Here is a 21275-nt window from a genome sequence, read left to right on the forward strand (position 1 = left end):
GCTGGGTGGTGCTATGATGTTAACGATGTTAAACTTTATTTTGTTCATAAGTTATTAGAGTTGCCAACCGTCCCGTCTGGTATTCAGAGAAAATATTACGCGTTTCGTATTGAGGTGAAAAGGAACAGTTTGTCCCGTAATTCAGCTACAATGAAACAGACACAAAGCTGGAGTTATTCTGTGTTTACGCTGCACCGTTTCTACTTCAATCATGAAACTGATCAATAATCAGCTGATCGGCTCTCTTGTTTGTTTATCGCCCACTTTGCGCCGAAAGAGGAAACCAGCGGATGTCGCGCTAAACAACAGCAGCACGTTTAAGCTTGATCAGCTGTTGTTAGAATTTATTTAATATTAATTTCTAGTATCAGCTGATATTTGCTGGAGCCACAGCTGTAAAGCTGCTGGTCATGATGTCGGTTTGGATATGTGGTGAGAGGGAAACATGAAGATGAAACCAGGAGATGTCCTTACTGAATCATCAGAGCTGTGATGGAGAAACAGGTTTACCTTTTAGGTGACATGAATGAGTTGAAGTTATGAACTGTTTCTGAGACACAAATAACACCAGGATCCTTTTCTAAGCAGCTGACAGCTGGTAACTGTGCAGGGGCGGGTCTAGCAAAGTGTTGCCAGGGGGCAGGTAGGGCATTAACAGGGAGAGGTGGGCACAAATAAAATACTTTTCGTTCTTATTCTCATTTAAAATGTCTCGCTGTTATTAAATAATTATCTGAATCTAACAACAAACGATTGATAGATTGATGCATATATACCATCAAAACAGTGTACATCACTGTCACAACAGCGTTTGTTTGCATTCAAAGGCTTTATGATATTTGCTATAATGGTGGGCCAGTCTCTAGTCAAAATGCCCGGGCCAATTTTCTGTCGCAGTCCAGCCCTGTATGCAGCTCATCTGCAGTCTGGTGTTACCAACATCTTCCTATTCAGAAGGCAGAATTTCCGAGTTCTGAGTACAATCAAAAGCACCACGACTGCAGTTTTTGTGTTGGATGTAAAAGGCGCACATGACGCTGTGACATAGGCTAGAATCATGGCAGCAGTCAATGACGGTCCAGGCGTGGGATTTCTCTCGTGGAAATATGCACATTATCTTTTCCTTTCTATTGGTAGGTGGCACAGTGCACTGTGGCAAGTAAGCAAGCTAGAAGACTGGCAAAGTTATGGAAGCAACACATTAACAAGAGAATTCTGAGTAAAACCAAAGTTACTTTCCCTAGTAACTAGTTACTTTGAAAGTAACGAGTAACTTGAAGTAACTGAGTTACTTTTGAGAGAAGTAACTAGTAATGTAACTAAGTTACTATTTTAAAGTAACTTACCCAACACTGATGACCGGTAATGAACAGCTCAGTGTTGTCTCTGGCAGAGATAATGACTTTCATTTATTCATGCTGGCCCTCGCGTTGTCCTACCGGGCTCCTGGTAAGTGAACACATGCATAGGAAAGACCGGAAGGAACGACGAGCTGTCAGTTAATAACTTTTTTTTGGGATAATAATGAAAATAATAATGACAACAATAATAACAGGATGGCATGATATCCTTTTTTAACTTAGTAATAAACAATAAATTACAATTTCAGTATTTCCCTCAATAATAGAAGCACTTTGTGATGCATTTGCTTAATTAGCTCAGTGACATCATTTGGGTTAGGGTCGTCCTTTAAGGTGGAATTACTTTGTTTTTAAGTTTGGCTCACTCAAAAAAATGAAATTGGGTGGTTGTTAAATATACAAAATTCAAACTTGTAATGTGAACAAAATAATTTCCTGTGTCTGTGGTGAACGTAATGAAATCATGTAGGATCTGCATGAAATCCAGCAACTTAATTTATTCTTGTTGAGATGACAGGATACAATCTAGTAAGAGTGGTTAGTTTCCTGGATTCACACAATTCACAAGATCACACAAGAGTTCAAACCACAGGAAAATCACTGGGTTAGAAGAGACAGACAGCCATACACACACTACGTATATGCCTCAGCTATTTATTGTGGTTTTTAAAATTCTATATAAAGCCTTGTAATCATAGTTTCCCTATGTTTTTGAAGTCTAGATTGACAGCTCGGTGGCACAGTGGTTAGCACTGTGGCCTCGCAGCAAGAAGGTCTTGGGTTCAAATCTGCAATCTGGCCAAGTGTGCAGTGGGTTCTCTCTGGGTACTCTGGGTACAGCTAAAGTCATGCAGTAATTAGGGTTAAGTTAATTGGTGTTTCTAAAATGTCTGTGAACATGAGGGCAAATGGTTGTCTGTCTCTCTGTGATAGACTGATGACCTGTCCAGTATTCTGACTCCCACCTTATCACACCCCACCCTGTCCCAGCCTCACCGCAACCCTGGTAAAGATAAGAGGATGGATGGAGTGCAAGTTATTATAAATCCATTAACATTTTATGTTAACCAGACTCTAGACTTTGTTGAACACTCCAAAAAAATAACTCTTTAAATGAACTTAAAATAAATGGATTTCTATCACGAATAAGCATGTTTTGTTGCACTAACGTAATTTGCCTGGGTTGGATCAAATCAATTAAATTAAGTTGGACACAACTGTAGTAAAACAGTTGAATCATCATTAATTAATCACGTTAGTCCAACTCAAGTACATTAAGTTGGAATAACAGAATTGCATAATGCTAAAATAAAGCAATTTAATTACATGGAAATTCTTTCCGTGATTTTTTTATGTTCATTCAAAGAGTTATTTTTTTGAGTGCAGGCTTTAATGGCTGATCACGTCATGAGTGCTGCGGGCTGCAGAGGTTCAGCTGGAGGTGAGAACATTTTTGTGGCGATGGCTGAAGCCGGTGCCACGGTCTGGCTTGGACTGACTCACAGGTGTGAGAAAGTCAAGTTTGTTCAGATGTTTCATTAAGTGTTTAAAAGCTTAAATGACTGCAGCTTTAATGTTGTTTCATGTTAAAACTCTCTTTGGGTTTTACAGAGTTATGTGATCACAGGGTTTGCTTTAGTGTGTCCTTGTGAGTGTGTGTGTGATCTGCTGGATGAAAGCAGTATAACAGTGTGTGGGTGTGTGTTAGTTAGCTGACTTCTTTCAGTATGAACACGAAGCCTCCCTGCTGCTCTCTCTGAGGCTCGGGCTCGCTGCCTGCTCCCTGTGTGTGTCCCAGCAGTGCCAGCTGTTCCCTTTCTCTTCAACAACTGCAACGAGGTGCTGCGCCGCTGCCAGTGGGCATCAGAGCTATGCACTGTGCCAAGCCAACACAACACCTCATCACACACGCACACACACACTGGTGTAGTGCATGCAATGACTTGCAAATACACAAACTACTTTCATACAAATGGCTCCTCCCTCTCAAGCCTAACCGTTGGCAGCATTAACAGCATGGAGGGATCGACACTGGTTGGTTCTCACGAGGATAGTAGAACGCAGAGTTCGGTCCTCACAAAAATAGCTAAACAGGAACACACACACACACACACACGTTGCAGTTCAGTTGTTGTCTAACTTGAGTTTAACCCTGACACTCACAGTCTGTTCATCCAAAATACAAAGAATTGCTCAGTAAACGTAATATTATTCAATGGTGAGGCCATTATTATTTCTGGCTTCCTCCACAATTCTGTGCAGATCGAGGTCAATTTGAAAAATGACAATAAAACTGAAAATAGCAGCTGGCTGTCTCAAGACTACGGACTAACAGAATGCAAGTATAGATTAGTTCATTTGAAGACAAAAAACATTTACGTGGTTTAAAAGTGTAAATATGCAAAAATCTAGACTATCCAGATAAAATTCACCCCTTCAGTTTGCTTTTCAGTTTTTTTGCATTAACATGTGTTATGGGTGAGTGTGAGAGGTGTGCAGAGGACGGGTATACTGGACAAAGAATGATGAAGGTGGAGCTGCCAGGCAGGAGCAGGAGAGGAAGACCTCAGAGAAAGTGGATGCAGTGAAGAAGGACAGAGGGCTGGTTGGACAGAGAGCAGCAGGTGAATGCATGCATTCTCTGAATGCAGCAGCTGCAAAAGAAGAAAGTTCATGTTGTTGAAAGAGGAGAAAAGAATTTTTGTGCTAATAGAAGGTTTGTGAGAGTCGATTTCAGCAGTCATGTGAAATATATGATCGCTCCCTTCAGTTGGCTGCTACATGGAGAAACTGATCAGGAAGGCTAGCTCTGTGGTCGGCATGAAGCTGGACACTCTGGTGACAGTGGCAGAGAAAAGGACATTAAAGAAACTGCTGGACATTATGAACAATGCTGGGCATCCTCTGCACACGGCCATAAACAATCAGAAGAGTCTGTTCAGTGACAGGTTGCTTCTCCCAAAGACAAGAACTAACAGACTTAAAAACTCCTTTGTCCCACACGCCATCAGACTGTTTAACTCCTCTCTGGAGGGGAGAGGGAGGGGAAACAGGAGGACAAAGGAGGGGGGAACAACTAAGCTGTAGTGCCTCTGCACCTCACTGTGCAATACCTTGTGCAATACTTTTTGTAAATAGTCAACAGTGCAATAGACTCAATACTTGAAATGTGCAATTCACTTGTATTTTTATTTTTATTCCTATTTATTCTATTTATCCCCTTTGTATATTTTATTTATATTTGTCTCTGTATTTATATGTGTGTGTGTGTGTGTGTGTGTGTGTGTGTGTGTGTGTGTGTGTGTGTGTGTGTGTGTGTGTGTGTGTGTGTATATAACAATTCTGTAACTGTAACTTCGGTCGTTGCTGTGCTTTTTTTGGAAGTCGAATTTCCCAGAGGAACCCACCCGAGGGATTAATAAAGTTCTATCTTATCTTTACATGCAAAGCTGACAACATCAGGCTAAGAAGGCAGAGAGATAGAGAGAAACAGAAGGTGAGAGAGGCGACAGTTGGCTGCACATAGAGGTTTATTAAGGGGTCAGAGTCAGGTCGTGCAGGTGAGTCGGCGTCGGCGAGGGATTGGCGCTCGGCAGCTCTGAATGCGATCTGATTGGTAGATAAGAGGCTGGGCCAAACAGAGATGCTGTGGGGCCTGACAGGCTTCATGTTTCTTTCATGAGTGGGAGCTGCAGAGCTTGACTTTCTCGGGCAGCGTGTTCCTGTAGACAGTAGGACTGACTGATCTGACATCAGCTTGATGAAATGTTAAAATGCCAGCGGACTGCTCAACGTGGAGGCATCACGCCTGATCTCGATGCACACCTGCCTAAAGAGATATGCTGAAGATGGATGGTGGACATAGCGTTCAGCGGTTTTCAGGTAAACTTTATGTATATTGTGAAACAACACCTGTGTTAAATTTGAATGGCTTCATTCTGAAGACTGACACAGACGAGGAGATCCAGAGATCCAAAAACACACCGTGGGGGATTTGGAAGCAGACCAGAGGGGCACGGCTGGCTTCATGGGAATGAGATGAAAACCATTAAACCTGCTACTCTACTGGTTACAAAAGGAGCCAAACAATGTTGAATCTATAAGAATAGACTAGAATAGAATAGAATGTTCATAACATGCAAGACGACATTCCACCTTAAAAGTTGCTGGTAGCTGCTGTTTGCCTTTGATCAGCTTTCATCCTTTTAAAGTTAGTTATTGTGCCTCTGGCCTGTATGTGCAGGGACTTATGGAGAGGACTGCGTGAACGTGTTGTTGACCATGAATGCAAACACATCACCTCTGCATCATCGCAGGAAGCACGAGCTCCTCACTTTGTGCTCAGTTGTTCATTTAACTTTACTTATGTTGTTTGGCCTGTTTAACACACTCAGGGTTTGTATTTAATCAGCTTGACTAAAGGCCTTTTTAATAATAACAAGTTTCTACCCACTGACACGTTTAATGGCTTTCAGTCTGAAACTGATGCAGAAAGTAATGATTTTATATTAACAAATCAAATCAAATCAAATCACTTTTTATTGTCACATCACATGTGCAGGCACACTGGCACAGCACATGCGAGTGAAATTCTTGTGTGCGAGCCCCACAAGCAACAGAGATGTGCAAACACAACAACACAAACGAGCAAACAGCATATTAAAGTTAAAGAGAGCAAACACGTGAAGGTTAAACTTCTGTGAATGTGATATTTCGGCCATGACACAGTGGGTGACTCACACATTGTGACACTGAACATGGACTTGGTTGTACTGAACACACCCTTAGTGGACTGCTGCAGCAGCCAGACGGTGGTGGGACAAAGTGACACTTTCAGGCAGAAGTACACAAGTGTGGAAAAATCAGTCTGTGGTTGTCCTGATTCAGTGTTTGTGTAGCACAAAGGGGATTCTCGCTCTTCCCGGTGTCGTCCTCTCGCTGCTCTACCTGCTTACATCCACTCGTTTGGCCGTCCGCTCTGTGAAATGTCACTTTTCCATCCCTCCATGTGTTCCCACTCATCCCTGTTAAATGAGTCCTATCTGAGGAATCACCGTTCTCTCTCTCATTCCCTTCATTATTTACTGAGGACACAGCTGGAGTAAAGATGCAGTGATGATATCCGGACAAAGATTTTCTGTGCCTGGCACCACTCTGAGGGACCTCTCTGTCCTTTCTGATTGGGCCTTTCTCATATTTCCTCTCGTCTCACAGGTTCTGTTGCTCTGCTGCTTTAGCTTGTTTCTTCTTCTGTCCTTTGTTGCTGTCCTACTGTCTCAGTTCTTGAATCTTCACAGAATGATCTAGTTTGCTGGTTTGATACTCTCAAAGACAAATCATTGAGAACAAAAGAGGACTGTGTCTTCTTGGAAACTCGTCCTTTGCTGTTTGTTTTTGTGCTTTATATATTTCTCTCTCTGCTTGCATTTCTTCTCTCTCTGCTTTCAGCAGTTCACCAGCACTGCAAAGCATCTCTGAAATGCCTGCTGCTGACATGGCTAAAACACGCGGCCTGTGGGAAATGTAGTTTCCATCCACTCGCCTCATTTCCCAAGATGCTTTAGGCCGGTGGTTCAATAAATCAGATGCACTCGTTTCACAGAAATGCAAATGTTGGTGTCAGTGCAGTTAAATTCTCCCAGAGATATATTACTGCCTCTTGCTGTGTGTGTGTGTGTGTGTGTGTGTGTGTGTGTGTGTGTGTGTGTGTGTGTGTGTGTGTGTGTGTGTGTGTGTGTGTGTGTGTGTGTGTGTGTGTGTGTGTGTGATATATTGCAGCCAGCCACAGGGAGTGCTAAACCTGAACGGGCTGGATTGAGAATTGCACTTCTGTGACGTCAAATCTACAGAGGCACTGGACTGCGTCCTGAGGACCTATTTTGTTTCAGAAAAACGGACTGGAGCATTTCAGCCATTCTCTTGTTCTCTGCAGCAAATGATTGTTTTCTTAAAAAAGCTTCTCTGTGATTCAGACGCACATGCAGAGAGTGAAAGACTGGAGTGATGAGGATGTGACGTCTGCCGTGGCCTTTGAACAGGTTTGCTGAACATTAGAGGCTCCATCCCTCCACTGTCCACGGGAGAGTTTAGACCCCCTTACGGCCCACAGCCTCTGTCTCAGGCGACCCTCCTACGTGGAGCCCTGGTATCAGTGTGGATGAGATACTTCTGTGTCAGGCCCTCCATTACACCTCACATGAAATGACAGGAGAGAAGAGAAGGAGGGAGAGTGATGAAGAAGTGGAGTTTATTGATTCTTAACACAATCTGATCAGGACCAAAGAACTTCCAGGTCAACACTCACAGGTATTAGAGACAGCAGGATGTTATCAGCACCCAACTGCTCAAAGGCTTATAACAGTAAATGTTCTTAACACACGCACGCACACACACACACACACACACACACACACACACACACACACACACACATTTCCTGACATACAATGGTTCAAAAACATGAAGGCCAAGCAATGTAAACAAAGTCATGGTCTCTCAGGTGTACTGGGGAGTTTTTAAATTGTTGCCGCACAGCAAGAAGGTCTTGAGTTCAATTCCAACATCAGGCCGGGGTCTTTCTGTGTGGAGTTTGCATGTTCTCCCCGTGTTTGCGTGGGTTCCCTCCGGGTACTCCGGCTTCCTCCCACCGTCCAAAGACATGCAGCTTGTGGGGATAGGTTAATTGATTTATCCAAATTGCCCATAGGTGTGAATGTGTGAGTGAATGGTTGTCTGTCCCTGGGTGTTGGCCCTGCGACAGACTGGCGACCTGTCCAGGGTGTACCCCGCCTCTCGCCCTATGACAGCTGGGATAGGCTCCAGTGCCCCCCGTGACCCTGAAAAGGATAAGCGGAAGTGGATGGATGCATTATCTTTTATTTACATTTTAAAGTGTGTGTGTGTGTGTGTGTGTGTGTGTGTGTGTGTGTGTGTGTGTGTGTGTGTGTGTGTGTGTGTGTGTATCAACTTCTTGGAATTAGTTTGTTTCATGTCACATTTATTTATATAAGGTCTGGTGGTCATTGCATACTTTTACTGCCAACTCACACGTGTATATGACAATGAATAGATGTGCTTTGCTAAAAAGTGTGTCTATCCCAGACTGACTCCTCACTTCATCAGCACACTGCTTTGAGTCAGGCCCACCCACACCATTCTGCTGGCACATGTACTCACTCGAGCACCAACTGTGAATTAATCCAAATTCAAAAATAGCCCCAAAGAAATTCTGTGGTTTGAGTACTTGCTAAAAATCTACCATATCAAGTGCCATGAACAATGTGTATGCAATATATATATATATATATATTTATATATATATATATATATATATATATATATATATATATATATATAAAAACACCCAGCACGCCCCTGCGGGCGGTTTATCCTTTCAAGCTCGGGTCCTCTACCAGAGGCCTGGGAGCTTGAGGGTCCTGCGCAGTATCTTAGCTGTTCCCAGGTATTTCTCCAGCTTCTCGTGTTCCTTCTTCCTGATATTGCTGTCATTTGAACCGCTACATCGATCACTACGGCCGTCTTCTTCTGTTTGTCTACCACCACTATGTCCGGTTGGTTAGCCACCACCATTTTGTCCGTCTGTATCTGGAAGTCCCACAGGATCTTAGCTCAGTCATTCTCCACCACCCTTGGGGGCATCTCCCATTTTGACCTCGGGACTTCCAGGTTATACTCGGCACAGATGTTTCTGTACACTATGCCGGCCACTTGATTATGGCGTTCCATGTATGCCTTGCCTGCTAGCATCTTGCACCCTGCTGTTATGTGCTGGATTGTCTCTGGGGCATCTTTACACAGCCTGCACCTGGGGTCTTGCCTGGTGTGATAGACCCAAGCCTCTATGGATCTTGTACTCAGAGCTTGTTCTTGTGCTGCCATGATTAGTGCCTCTGTGCTGACTTTCAGAATCAGAATCAGAATCAGAATCAGAATGGGGTTTATTGCCAAATGTTGAGCAGGTTTACAACATTAGGAAATTGCTGCGGTGCTTCAGTGCAAACATGCTGTCATAAATAGCACTTAAATAGACATGGAAAAAAATAAAAGTAGGGATAAGAATTAAAAGTGCTACGTGGAAAGATATGTGCATGAGATATACATGAGATATATACATGAGAATAAGAATTAAGAGTGCTACGTTGAAAGATATATACATGAGTGCAGGTGGTGATCAGTGCCAAACATAGAATGATGCAGTGACACAGCGTAGGGTCATGTGTTAGTGGCGGATACAGTCATATGGTTATTGTCCATGTGTCCAACAGCAGAGGGGAAGAAACTGTTCTTATGGCGAGAGGTTCTGGTGCGAATGGACCGGAGCCTCCTGCCTGAGGGGAGCAGGTCAAACAGACTGTGTCCAGGGTGAGAAGGGTCAGCTGAGATCCGAGCTGCACGCCGCAGTGTCCTGGAGGTGTACAGGTCCTGCAAAGATGGGAGTCTGCAGCCAATCACCTTCTCAGCAGAGCACACAACACGCTGCAGTCTCTGTTTGTCCCTGATAGTGGCTCCAGCGTACCACACGGTGATGGAGGAGGTGAGGATGGACTCGATGATTGCAGTGTAGAACTGCATCATCGTCCGTGTTGGCAGGTTGAATTTCTTCAGCTGCCTCAGGAAGTACATCCTCTGCTGGGCTTTCTTGATGACGGAGGTGATGGTGGGCTCCCACTTCAGGTCCTGGGTGATGGTGGTACCCAGGAAGCGGAATGAGTCCACAGAGGTGATGGGGGTGTCAGTCAGGATGATGGGGGGGAGTGGGGCTGTGTGCTTCCTGAAGTCCACAATAATCTCCACTGTCTTCTGGGCATTCAGCACCAGGTTGTTGTGGCTGCACCAAGACACCAGACGTTCAACCTCCCTCCTGTAGGCAGACTCGTCCCCGTCCGAGATGAGTCCAATAACGGTGGTGTCATCTGCAAACTTGATTAGCTTGACAGACTGGTGGGTGGAGGTGCAGCAGTTGGTGTACAGGGAGAAGAGCAGAGGAGAAAGAACACAGCCCTGAGGGGAGCCGGTGCTGATGGTCCGGGAGTCCGAGACATTCTTTCCCAGCCTCACATGCTGCTTCCTGTCCGTCAGGAAGTCAGTGATCCACCGGCAGATGGGATCAGGCACATTCATCTGGGAAAGCTTGTCTCGGAGATGGTCTGGAAGGATGGTGTTGAAGGCAGAGCTGAAGTCCACAAACAGGATCCTGGCGTAGGTTCCTGGGGAGTCCAGATGCTGCAGGATGAAGTGTAGGGCCATGTTGATGGCGTCGTCTACAGACCTGTTGGCTCTGTATGCAAACTGCAGGGGGTCCAGGAGGGGGGCCGTGAGGGTCCTGAGATGGGAGAGAACTAGGCGCTCAAAAGACTTCATGACCACAGATGTCAGAGCCACGGGTCTGTAGTCATTTAGTCCAGTGATCCTAGGTTTCTTGGGGACAGGGATTATGGTGGAGGACTTGAAGCAGGCAGGCACATGACATGCCTGCAGTGAGGAGTTGAAAATGCCAGAAAACACTGGGGCCAGCTCGTTTGCACAGTGTCTGAGGGTGGCAGGAGACACACCGTCTGGGCCGGGAGCTTTCCGAGCATTCAGACTCTTAAACTGCTTCCTCACATCTGCTTCATGAATATGAAGAGTTGTGGTGGGAGGAGGTGGTGTGAAATCCTCTTTTGTGTGGGGTGAGGAGGGGGGTGTTGTAGGTGAAGTGTTTGAAGGTGGTGATGGCTCTATGGAGGGGGGAGAGGTGGGGGAATGAGTGTCCAAAGTGTCTCTATTGTTGGGGCCGTTGGAGGTGTGAAGGCTGCCTGATGGCTCGTCAAAACGGCAGTAGAAGTCGTTAAGGGTGTTGGCTAAGAGCAAGTCATCAGTGGAGTGGGGGGTTTTAGGCTTGTAGTTTGTGATATTCCTAAAACCTTTCCACACAGAGGCCGAGTCATTCTCTGAGATCTGCTGCTGCATCTTCTCAGAGTGCTGATGTTTAGCAATGTCCACTTCTTTAGTGAACCTGTACTTGGCCTCTCTGTAGCAGTCCCTGTCTCCGCTTCTGAACGCCTTTCTCTTTTCCAGCCACAGCTTTTTGAGTTTAGGAGTAAACCAGGGTTTGTCATTGTTATAACTCACCCTGGTGCGTGATGGCACAATGCTGTCCTCACAGAAGTGGATATAGGAGGTGACAGTGTCCGTAAACTCGTCCAAGCTGTTAGAAGCAGCTTGTCCAGCTTTGTCCAGCCACTGGTAGGATTTCTGGATATCAGCCACCTCCTCTATCTGCCGGTGGTACATACCATGCAGGGGCCTGTCCTTCCATGATGGTTCTTCATCTCCCTCCTCTTTCTTGGGTTTCTGCTGCCTGAGGTATTCACTGAGCACTCGGTCAGTTGGGGCCATCTTCCCAATGTATTCTTGGATGTTCGTTGTCTCATCCTGGACTGTAGTGCTTACACTCACCAGTCCCCCGGCCCCCTTCCTTCCGCTTAGCGTACAGCCTCAGGGTGCTGGACTTGGGGTGAAACCCTCAATGCATGGTAAGGAGCTTTCTTGTCTTTATGTCAGTGGCTTCTATCTCCTCCTTTGGCCAGCCTATTACCCCAGCAGGGTACCTGATCCGGGCAGGGCGTAGGTGTTGATTGCTCGGATCTTGTTCTTACAATTCAGCTGACTCCTCAGGATTTGCCTGACCCTCTGCAGGTACTTGGTGGTTGCAGCTTTTCTAGCGGCCTCTTCATGGTTCCCATTTGCCTGCGGGATCCCCAGGTACTTGTAACTGTCCTCTATGTCTGCAATGTTGCCTTCTGGTAGTTCAATCCCCTCAGTTCTGACTACCTTCCCTCTCTTTGTTACCATCCGACTACACTTCTCCAGTCCGAACGACATTCCAGTGTCATTGCTGTATAGCCTGGTAGTGTGGATCAGTGAATCGATGTCTCGTTCACTCTTGGCATACAGCTTGATGTCATCCATGTACAGGAGGTGGCTGACAACTGCTCCGTTCCGTAGTCGGTATCCGTAGCCAGTCTTATTAATGATCTCACTGAGGGGGTTCAGGCCTATGCAGAACAGCAGTGGGGACAGAGCATCTCCTTGGTAGATCCCGCACTTGATGGTGACTTGTGCTATGGGCTTGGAGTTGGCCTCTAGTGTTGTACGCCACATCCCCATTGAGTTCCTGATGAAGGCTCTTAGGGTCCTGTTGATCTTGTACAATTCTAGGCATTCCAGTATCCAGCTGTGGGGCATTGAGTCATAGGCCTTCTTGTAATCAATCCAGGCAGTGCACAGGTTGGTCAGTCTGGTCTTGCAGTCTCGGCTGGCTGTTCTGTCTACCAGTAGCTGGTGTTTTGCGCCTCTGGTATTCTTGCCAATTCCTTTCTGTGTCCTACTCATGTATTGACCCATGTGCCTGTTCATCTTAGCCGATATGATGCCTGACAGGAGCTTCCATGTAGTACTGAGGCAGGTTATTGATCGGTAGTTGGAGGGGACCGGTCCCTATATATATATATATATATATATATATATATATATATATATATATATATATATATATATATATATATATATATATACTATACTATATATATATACCATACTATATACTATATATATGCCACCTGGCTGTAGCTCAGGTGGCAGAGCAGGTCAGCCACTAATCAGAAGGTCGGTGGTTCGATCCCGGGCTGCCTCCTGGCTGCATGCCAAATATCCTTGGGCAAGATACTAGCCCCGTGTTTGCCTACTGGTGGTGGTCAGAGGGCCCAGTGGCGCCAGTGTCCGGCAGCCTCGCCTCTGTCAGTGCGCCCCAGGGCAGCTGTGGCTACAATGTAGCTTGCCATCGCCAGTGTGTGAATGTGTGTGTGAATGACTGAATGTAGTGTGAAGCGCTTTGGGGTCCTTAGGGACTAGAAAAGCGCTATACAAATGCAGGCCATTTACCATTTACCATATATAGTAGAGTATAACCTGGAAGTCCTGAGGTCAAAATGGGAAATGCCCCCAAGGGTGGTGGAGAATGACCGAGCTAAGATCCTGTGGGACTTCCAGATACAGACGGACAAAATGGTGGTGGCTAACCAACCGGACATAGTGGTGGTAGACAAACAGAAGAAGACGGCCGTAGTGATCGATGTAGCGTTCCGAATGACAGCAATATCAGGAAGAAGGAACACGAGAAGCTGGAGAAATACCAAGGGCTCAGAGAAGAGCTCGAGAGGATGTGGAGGGTGAAGGTAACGGTGGTCCCCGTGGTAATCGGAGCACTAGGTGCGGTGACTCCCAAGCTAGGCGAGTGGCTCCAGCAGATCCCGGGAACAACATCGGAGATCTCTGTCCAGAAGAGCGCAGTCCTGGGAACAGCTAAGATACTGCGCAGGACCCTCAAGCTCCCAGGCCTCTGGTAGAGGACCCGAGCTTGAAGGATAAACCGCCCGCAGGGGCGTGCTGGGTGTTTTTTTTATACATAGATATAGATATATTGCATACACATTGTAGCTCTCAATGGTTAACTGGTAAAATGATGGGAGGAGGGCGACTGGCCTTATTCAGTTTCCTAAGTGAAGATGTTGTTGGGCTTTCTTCATGGTGGTGGTGGTGTTCAGGTTCCAGGAGAGGTTAGCTGATATGTGCACACCCAGGAACTTCACACTGTTGACCATCTCAGCAGCAGATCCGTTGATGTGCAGTGGGCTGTGGGTCGTTGAGCTCTACCTGACGTTAACAACCATCTCTCTAGAGACAGGTTGTTGTTCTCACTCCAGTCCACCAGGAGTTCACCTCCTCTCTGTATTGATCATTGTTGGTGATGAGACCCACCACTGTTGTGTCATCTGCAAACTTGATGATATGATTTGAGCTGTACTGTGCAGTACGTCATGTGTTAGCAGGGTGAACAGCAGTGGACAGCATCACTCCTGTTTTTTCTCTCTGCCATTCCTCCGAGCGGATTAGATCTAAAATTATGACTTACCTTCACTTTTTTTATTTAACTTAATAACTTTGTTATTTGGTGAGTTTTGTAGTGGATGAAAAATAAATATAGCAGCAAAATATGAAGAAACTGCTGTTTGCTGTCCCTCTCTGAGGGCCCATAAATTAGGAAGATAGAGAGGGAACAGAGTGGGGCATATACATATTTTAGTGTTGCTCATTATTCATCCATTAGCTCTTTTTTTTCAGGGAAAGACTGCGTTTAAACCAAATATCCTCCTCACAGCTGAGCTATAAATTACATGCAGTCAGCTCTATGACTCGTATACGGGTGTTAACGACATGCTTGTTTTCATCTGTAACTGAAGGATTATTCCACCGTACACTGATGTCTTCTTTTCATCCAACCCATTAAACTGTTAGATATATGTGGGTACAAGACAATGTTTTCTCAGCCCATAGTTTGTTACAGCAGTTTAAACCACGATGAAATACTAATAACAGCATGCTGCATATGAACATTATACTAACAACACTAGTACTAATAGTAATACATAAAATAATAATAGTGAGACTAAAAATCTACTTTCTAATACACATAATAGTGTTAATACTAAATAATGCCAGATCAGGACAGATCAGCCTTGTAGAGCTGTGGGTGACCCAGACCTGTACTGAAAGCCCGCAGCACAGCGGTGGCTGTAGCTCAGCGGGTAGAGCAGCTCATCTACTGATCAGAACGCTGGTGGTTTGATCCCACATTGTTATCCTTAGAGAGATGCTAAGTTGCTCTACAATGCATCCATTGGAGCATTCAACTTCATTTATACAGCGTTAAAGGCGCTTTATGATTTAAGGTAGACCCTTCAATAAAACATATGAATGCTGGAATGAATGTGAGAAACATTTGTATAAAGTGCTTTGTTGCTCCTGTAGAGCAGAAACTATTTATAAGTGCAACAGTTATTGTGCTTAAGTATCATTGTCGTGTTTTAAGCTTCTTACAGTTTCAAAACAGGCTCCTTACTTTAACAGTATCATTTATAGCTTTTATACTGAGGGGTTAAAGTGGGCCAGGATGTAAGTTTGCATCTAACCTGTGAGAAACGAGCATGAAGGGAGTTAGATTTTTAATTTCAAATGCAGCGTTTCTATCAGCTCAACAACCATCAACAGTCACACAAACTGTTTGTGTGCAGTTTGTCTCACAGTGTGTTGCAGAGCTAACTTCACTCAGAGAAAGATGAGAAAGACAGGAGAGCAAGAAGAGAGCTTCGATTTAAAGGGAAGGATGCTCACTTTCATCAAGTGCAGACTTAAAGATTACATGCAGTACAATCATCTTTGACTTATGATTATTTTCCCAACAGCTGAAACACTCTGGTAGTATTCATGTTTACCTTTCTATTTAAGCTTCAGTGACCAGGAAGTAACTCAAGTCCTTCATTGGGCCATAGTGTAAATGACTGCATAGACCTGTGTTGTATTGTTTGTTGTGGTATGTGTGGTAGTAATTGCTGTGCTGGTTTTTAGTTACCTGGCTGCTGCTCTGGTTTGAGTAAGAGGAGGCTGAGGGTGGAGCTGCTGTGACCACACAGGAGGGAATGCAGTTCATCCTTTATTACACTGAGCTGTTGTCTCTATGGTTTTCCCCTTTAAAGTATACGATGGTTCATTCCCTTACTTTATAAGTCGAGCTGGCTCTCCTTTGGTCAGTTTGCAGAGTTATTTTCTTAAGTGATTGTTTGAGTAGAACTTTGTTGAGGAGGCCTCCTGTATGTTCTCGGCTGCCCTGACTGGACTCATTTTCCTGTTTAGGTGTGGAGGCAAAGCCACGATACCTCTTCAGTACTTTAACTTTTACAGGAGTATTTTTTAACAAAAGTATTTGTACTTGTACTAAAGAAAGTCTGTACTTTGCCACCTCTGACCGTGACAGACAGACCACTGCAGCATGTTTGTCAGGCAGTAATCCGTCAGCAGTGACATTTCCTGAAGACTCTCAGTAGAAACAGCCAGACTTCAGTAAGTAAAGACGCTGATCCTCACTGGGCAGCCATGACTGTAATATACAGACGACTGCATCGTCCTCTGTCAGATTCAGTCTGTACGCAGTCTCAGAAGGAGATGTTTCATCAATGCTGTTAGGTGGACTCTCTGGTATGTTTGAGGACAGCTGGCCAGTAGTTGTTCAGCTCAGCTGGTACGGAGGTGCTGAGGCTGTGTGGTGAAGGAGGCAGCAGGAGGCCTCTGAACTAAACCTGTTGGAGACACTGTTCAGCAGCTTCACAGCCTCATCAGTCCTAACAGCTCTGTTTGTACTTTGGTGTTAGCACCACTCACAGTACGGTTTGTTCTGCCAGCGTGTGGGCAGAACATGCAGATCCACTGTTCATGCATGCAGGAGGCGCAGTGCTGCATTGAGTGGTCTTACTGCTGAGATACTGTGTTGTTCAATGAGATACTGATGGTAGAGGTGTGTGAGTGTGTGTGTGTGTGTGTGTCTGTGTGTGAGGAGAGCAGATCTGCGTTAACGCAGAGCTGGTCATGGCAGAGCTGTCTATAGTAAGTGTTAATGACGTGGACCAGCTTCTGTTGTTATGTGTGTGTGAGTGTGCACACACAGAGAGATGCACAGTCTCTTATCCTCGCGCGTTTGATGTCAGGATACTCCAGAGCCTCCTCTCTCCTCCTCCCCATCCTCTCCTTCCTTGTTCTTTTCCAGCCGCTCCTCTTCCATCCAATCCGTCCCTCCTAGTCCCTCTTTTTTTCCTCCAATCACTCCCTTCCTTTCCTTAAGGACCTCCCAGATCTTTTTAGTCCTGCCTTGCCGCCACCTCCTTCTCTACTCTCCTTTCTCTCTCCCTCCTGCATCCCTCCTCTCTCCCTCCCTCTGTAGCTGCTCGTGTGCCTTGGTTTCTGCACCTCGTTCTCAAAGTAAACAGAGAAGAAGAGAAGCAGAGGCTTCACGTTCCTACACACACACACGGGATTTTCTTGAGCTTCAGCTGCTGAGAGTGTGTGCTGGCATCCTCAGTGGTGTGTGTGCATCAGCTGTATTAACTCTGACTGCTCATCGCTGCCACTGAAAGAAGTAAAGAAGCAAGAAGGGAGGGGACAGGAAGTGAAGGCAGAGAGCGAGGATAGTGAGAGTGAAGTAAACAGAAGTGTGAGTGACTCTCCATGAGTAAGCTGTCCCGCCTCCACATGCTGTGCTCTATGGCGAACTCTGGCTGTGTACTGCTGTCCGGGTCGGGGATGTTGGCCCACTCTCTGCAGTGCCCGCCTGCTTTTCTCTATCTGCCCCAGGTAAGACATTACACAACACCAGCAAACAAGCTTCTCTTCATTCTCCTCCTCTTCTTCTTTATTATTCTGCATCTGTTGTTTCTATTATTACTTCAGTGGCACTGTGACCCAGCTCTGTGTGTCTTATTGATACAAACATGTTCACAGGTTGGCACTTTGGAAAAACTTTAATGATCCGTGCACACTTCACTACTTCCATGTCTTCTGCTCTGGTATGCATGCACTCATGATCATGGACTCAAAACTGTTAGCTAAGCTGTGTGCCTATGTGCGTGCCCGTGTGTGCGCCCGTGTGTGCGCCCGTGTGTGTTCAGCGGGCAGCAGCACAGAGACAGATGTCAGCTCAGACCTGAATTTGAGAGCAGCAGTGAGTAAGTGCTGGCTCACTCCTTGACGTGGCTCCATGCCTGTCCCTCCGATGGCTGTGTTTCTGTTAATCGTGCTGTTTTGCTTCAGTTATTACTCTGCACCTCACTCTGTTTGTTTACTGTAAAAGTACTCAGCAGATCGGTCAGCTGCCGTGTTACGTGCCAGCACATTGCATGGCTCTGCGCGAGCATGCGCCTGCCTGGTTTTACTGCTGGCACCATGTGCGGTGGCAGGCGGTCCCTTTTTCTCTAGACAGTCTGTTATTGCGGCCGTATAAAATATGATAAGACTGGAGAGAGCTGCCACATAAAATACAAGCATGCTGCAGTGAGCTAACCTGCCACGTCCTGACTCCAAATAGTCAGCACACATCACCTTTACAGGGCAGCCCAGACCACCTGGCTGCTGTCCGCACACACAAACATGCAGACACACGCATGCACAGAGAGAACGCAGCAGCTGGGATTGACAAACACACACACTTTGTTTCATGTGGCTACACAAACGCCACGACTCCTCGGGGAAGCAGTCTGTTAGAAGCTAATGGTGTGTGTGTGTGTGTGTCTGTGTGTGTGTTCATTGCCTCTGGTACACATGGGCAGATCTTGTCGCATCATTTTGCTGTTTTTCCTGCGCAGACTTTTTTCATCTGTGGAAAACACAAATGTTGGTCATAAAAAGTGAAACTATTGTTGCTGAAGTGCAGCGATGAGCTTCAACCCTCCTGGTGTTTTCTTTGGCATGTGAATCTTCTGCTCAACAGACTTTTTAGTTTTCACGTCTTTATGTCATCAGGTTCAAACTTTTTGTCACAGTACAAACTTCCACATCCTTCACCGAGTGCAGCAGATTCCACAACTGCTGTTTATGCAAAGCTTTGTACCAATTCCTGCCAGGAAATAGACACGTACGCAGTGAGCAGCTCGTCATTGTAACACAGCAATATTTAAAAAAGCAAAAAATACAGCATTACAGTATCAGTACTGTACTTCATCTGTTTTGATGTTCTGTGGGCCAAAGTATTTTATCCAGTGTGTGTTGGACATACCCGAGCACACATGCAAACTGATGCTCGGTGTGTGCTGATGTGGATCAGGTACATTGGACGTGTTCTGATGATTGCCTTAGAAACTGAGAGAAAGAAACGTGTAACTCAGTATCTGAACAGCTGGCAGTGGTCAAGCCTCTGTGTGCTGTGTTGAAACCCTCTGTAGGATCCATCCGTCTGCCCGTCCTCTGTTTATCCATATGAACAGACAGCGGTGACTGCAGCTAAGCATACCCCCCATATATTTCTCTCTTCCATCATTGTATATTGGATTTCCTTTCCCTTGCTCCTCTTCAATCCTCCTTTGTCTCTCTCTCCCTTTTTTCTGAGGCATTGCCTTGGAAAATGCAGTCCTCTTAAGTCAATAGCATGTGCTAAATTTGCTTGTGCAAGCTCCTTTGCACTCCCCAGGGTGGAAGGGTTGGACTGAGGAGGTATGAATCTTTACCAAACCACACAGATACTTAAACACTTCCTGTCTATTGCACCTACCGTTGGAATTACACTGAGGAGTGTGGAGAAATAAACCGTTCATGTTCCTTTCACTCTCTGCTTGTCTTTACAACGGTAATAGTGAAACATTGTGTGGATAGTACAGCTGAGAGTACTACATGAGCTTTACTGTGGAGCAAAAACAGTGTTATGCAAACACGTGTGATTTATCTCTGCTTAAGCAACAACAACTGATTTAATAATTACACACATTCTGAGTTTTGTGCATGTCTGTTATCTCAGGGCCATGATCTCACTGTGATCCACGGCCAATTGTCTTTCCACATAAAATTAATTAATGGCTGTTTATTATATAACCTACAGTCTCCATGTGAGTGTGTTTGAAGCACCTGATGACATCTCAAACACAATATACATGCTTAAACACGCAGACGGCCCAGGCTGGGAGGCTGAGTTTGTTGATCACCTGTTCAGGCTGGCCTGCCTCAGGACAGCTGAGACAGCTGCTGAGGTGTTAAGAAGATGAGTGAATGTATTTACAGCACGATCCCAAACAGTCTGTGGCTTTGGAAACCCTCGTTTGTGTGTCCTCTTGTTCTCTGTGCTTGATGTGTAAGAATAAAGTGAAGTGGTTGTTACTGCTGGAGGAAACTCTTTCTATCTGAGCTTCAAAGGTCTCAGTACACAGAACCATCAGCATCCTGTACCACAGCAGTTTTACTGCCTTCATGAGTTTCTCGGCATGCACAAGCACACAAACACACACACGCACAGAGCACCACCACCACACTCCTTTCAAATGTAGTTTGTTTGAACCATCGCGTTGTTGCTGATGCTACAAAACACAGACATGTTCAGTTCAGCTCAGAGAAAAGAGAAAGGCAGGAACAAAGAGCTGAAAATAAAAAAAATAAAATAAAAATGGAGACAATATTTAGAAAAAGGCAAATACACTGTAAAAAAAAAACTGTCAAATTTACGGTAAAATACCGGCAGCTGTGGTTGCCAGGAACATACCGTGTAAAAAATGTGGAATCTGTAAAAGACAATACGGTATATTGGTTTTGTAACCCTAATTTTTAAGGTAGACAACGTATTATTTTACCAAAATCATGATAGAAAAAAAACAAATATATTTGTCAATTATACAGCAATTTAATGTAAAAAATGCAACTTTCCATAGCTTTTTACGGATATTTGCAGTAAAGAAAAAGTTATAATATAATAATATTTACAGTAATTTGTTGTTAACTTAACAGTAATAGGATAGACCCTATTATTGTAAATAACTGTAAAAATAACAGAAATATGTTAAACCTTATTAAAACCTTTGACAGTAAAAAACACAGTGAAATTGTATAACAAATTACAGCATTTTATTTTGACCAGATACATTTTACGGTAAATTCCTGGCAACCACAGCTGCCGGTATTTTACCGCTAAAAATACAGTACAATATGAGGAACATAAATGGTTTACCGTACATTTTACATTTGCAACCGCTAAATATAGAAAAATCTAAAGATGCTCATATACAACCAAGGTAGAGAATATTACTGAAACAATGAGAAAATTTGACATACCATTTGAAAACAGACTAAACATATCATTTTCTCTATTCCTACAAAACAGCATAGATCTTGAGAATACAGCATGTGTCCATATATATGGCTGGTAATCCATGGAGGAATGAATAAACATGAAACAAAATATTACCTGCCCCTGACCTATCAACAGTAATGAGTCACTGGGTCCTGCCTTGGTGAAGGAAAGAACTCAGTGGACTTTCTAATGCGCATGGT

At 44.8% G+C, this 21275-nt stretch overlaps 1 protein-coding gene across 1 annotated transcript in view; it reads left to right on the forward strand.

The window, feature by feature from the left end:
- Positions 1–17259: 17259 nt before the first annotated feature.
- rbfox3a (RNA binding fox-1 homolog 3a) overlaps positions 17260–21275 on the forward strand; it is a 154462-nt gene continuing 150446 nt past the window's right edge. The window contains exon 1 of the mRNA XM_080872791.1: positions 17260–17603. Coding sequence (XP_080728917.1) covers positions 17478–17603 — 126 coding nt within the window. The 5' untranslated portion in view covers positions 17260–17477. The remainder of the gene's footprint in view (positions 17604–21275) is intronic.

Source organism: Rhamphochromis sp. 'chilingali', assembly GCF_963969265.1.
Source record: "Rhamphochromis sp. 'chilingali' genome assembly, chromosome: 22".
In the NCBI taxonomy this organism is placed as follows: domain Eukaryota; kingdom Metazoa; phylum Chordata; class Actinopteri; order Cichliformes; family Cichlidae; genus Rhamphochromis; species Rhamphochromis sp. 'chilingali'.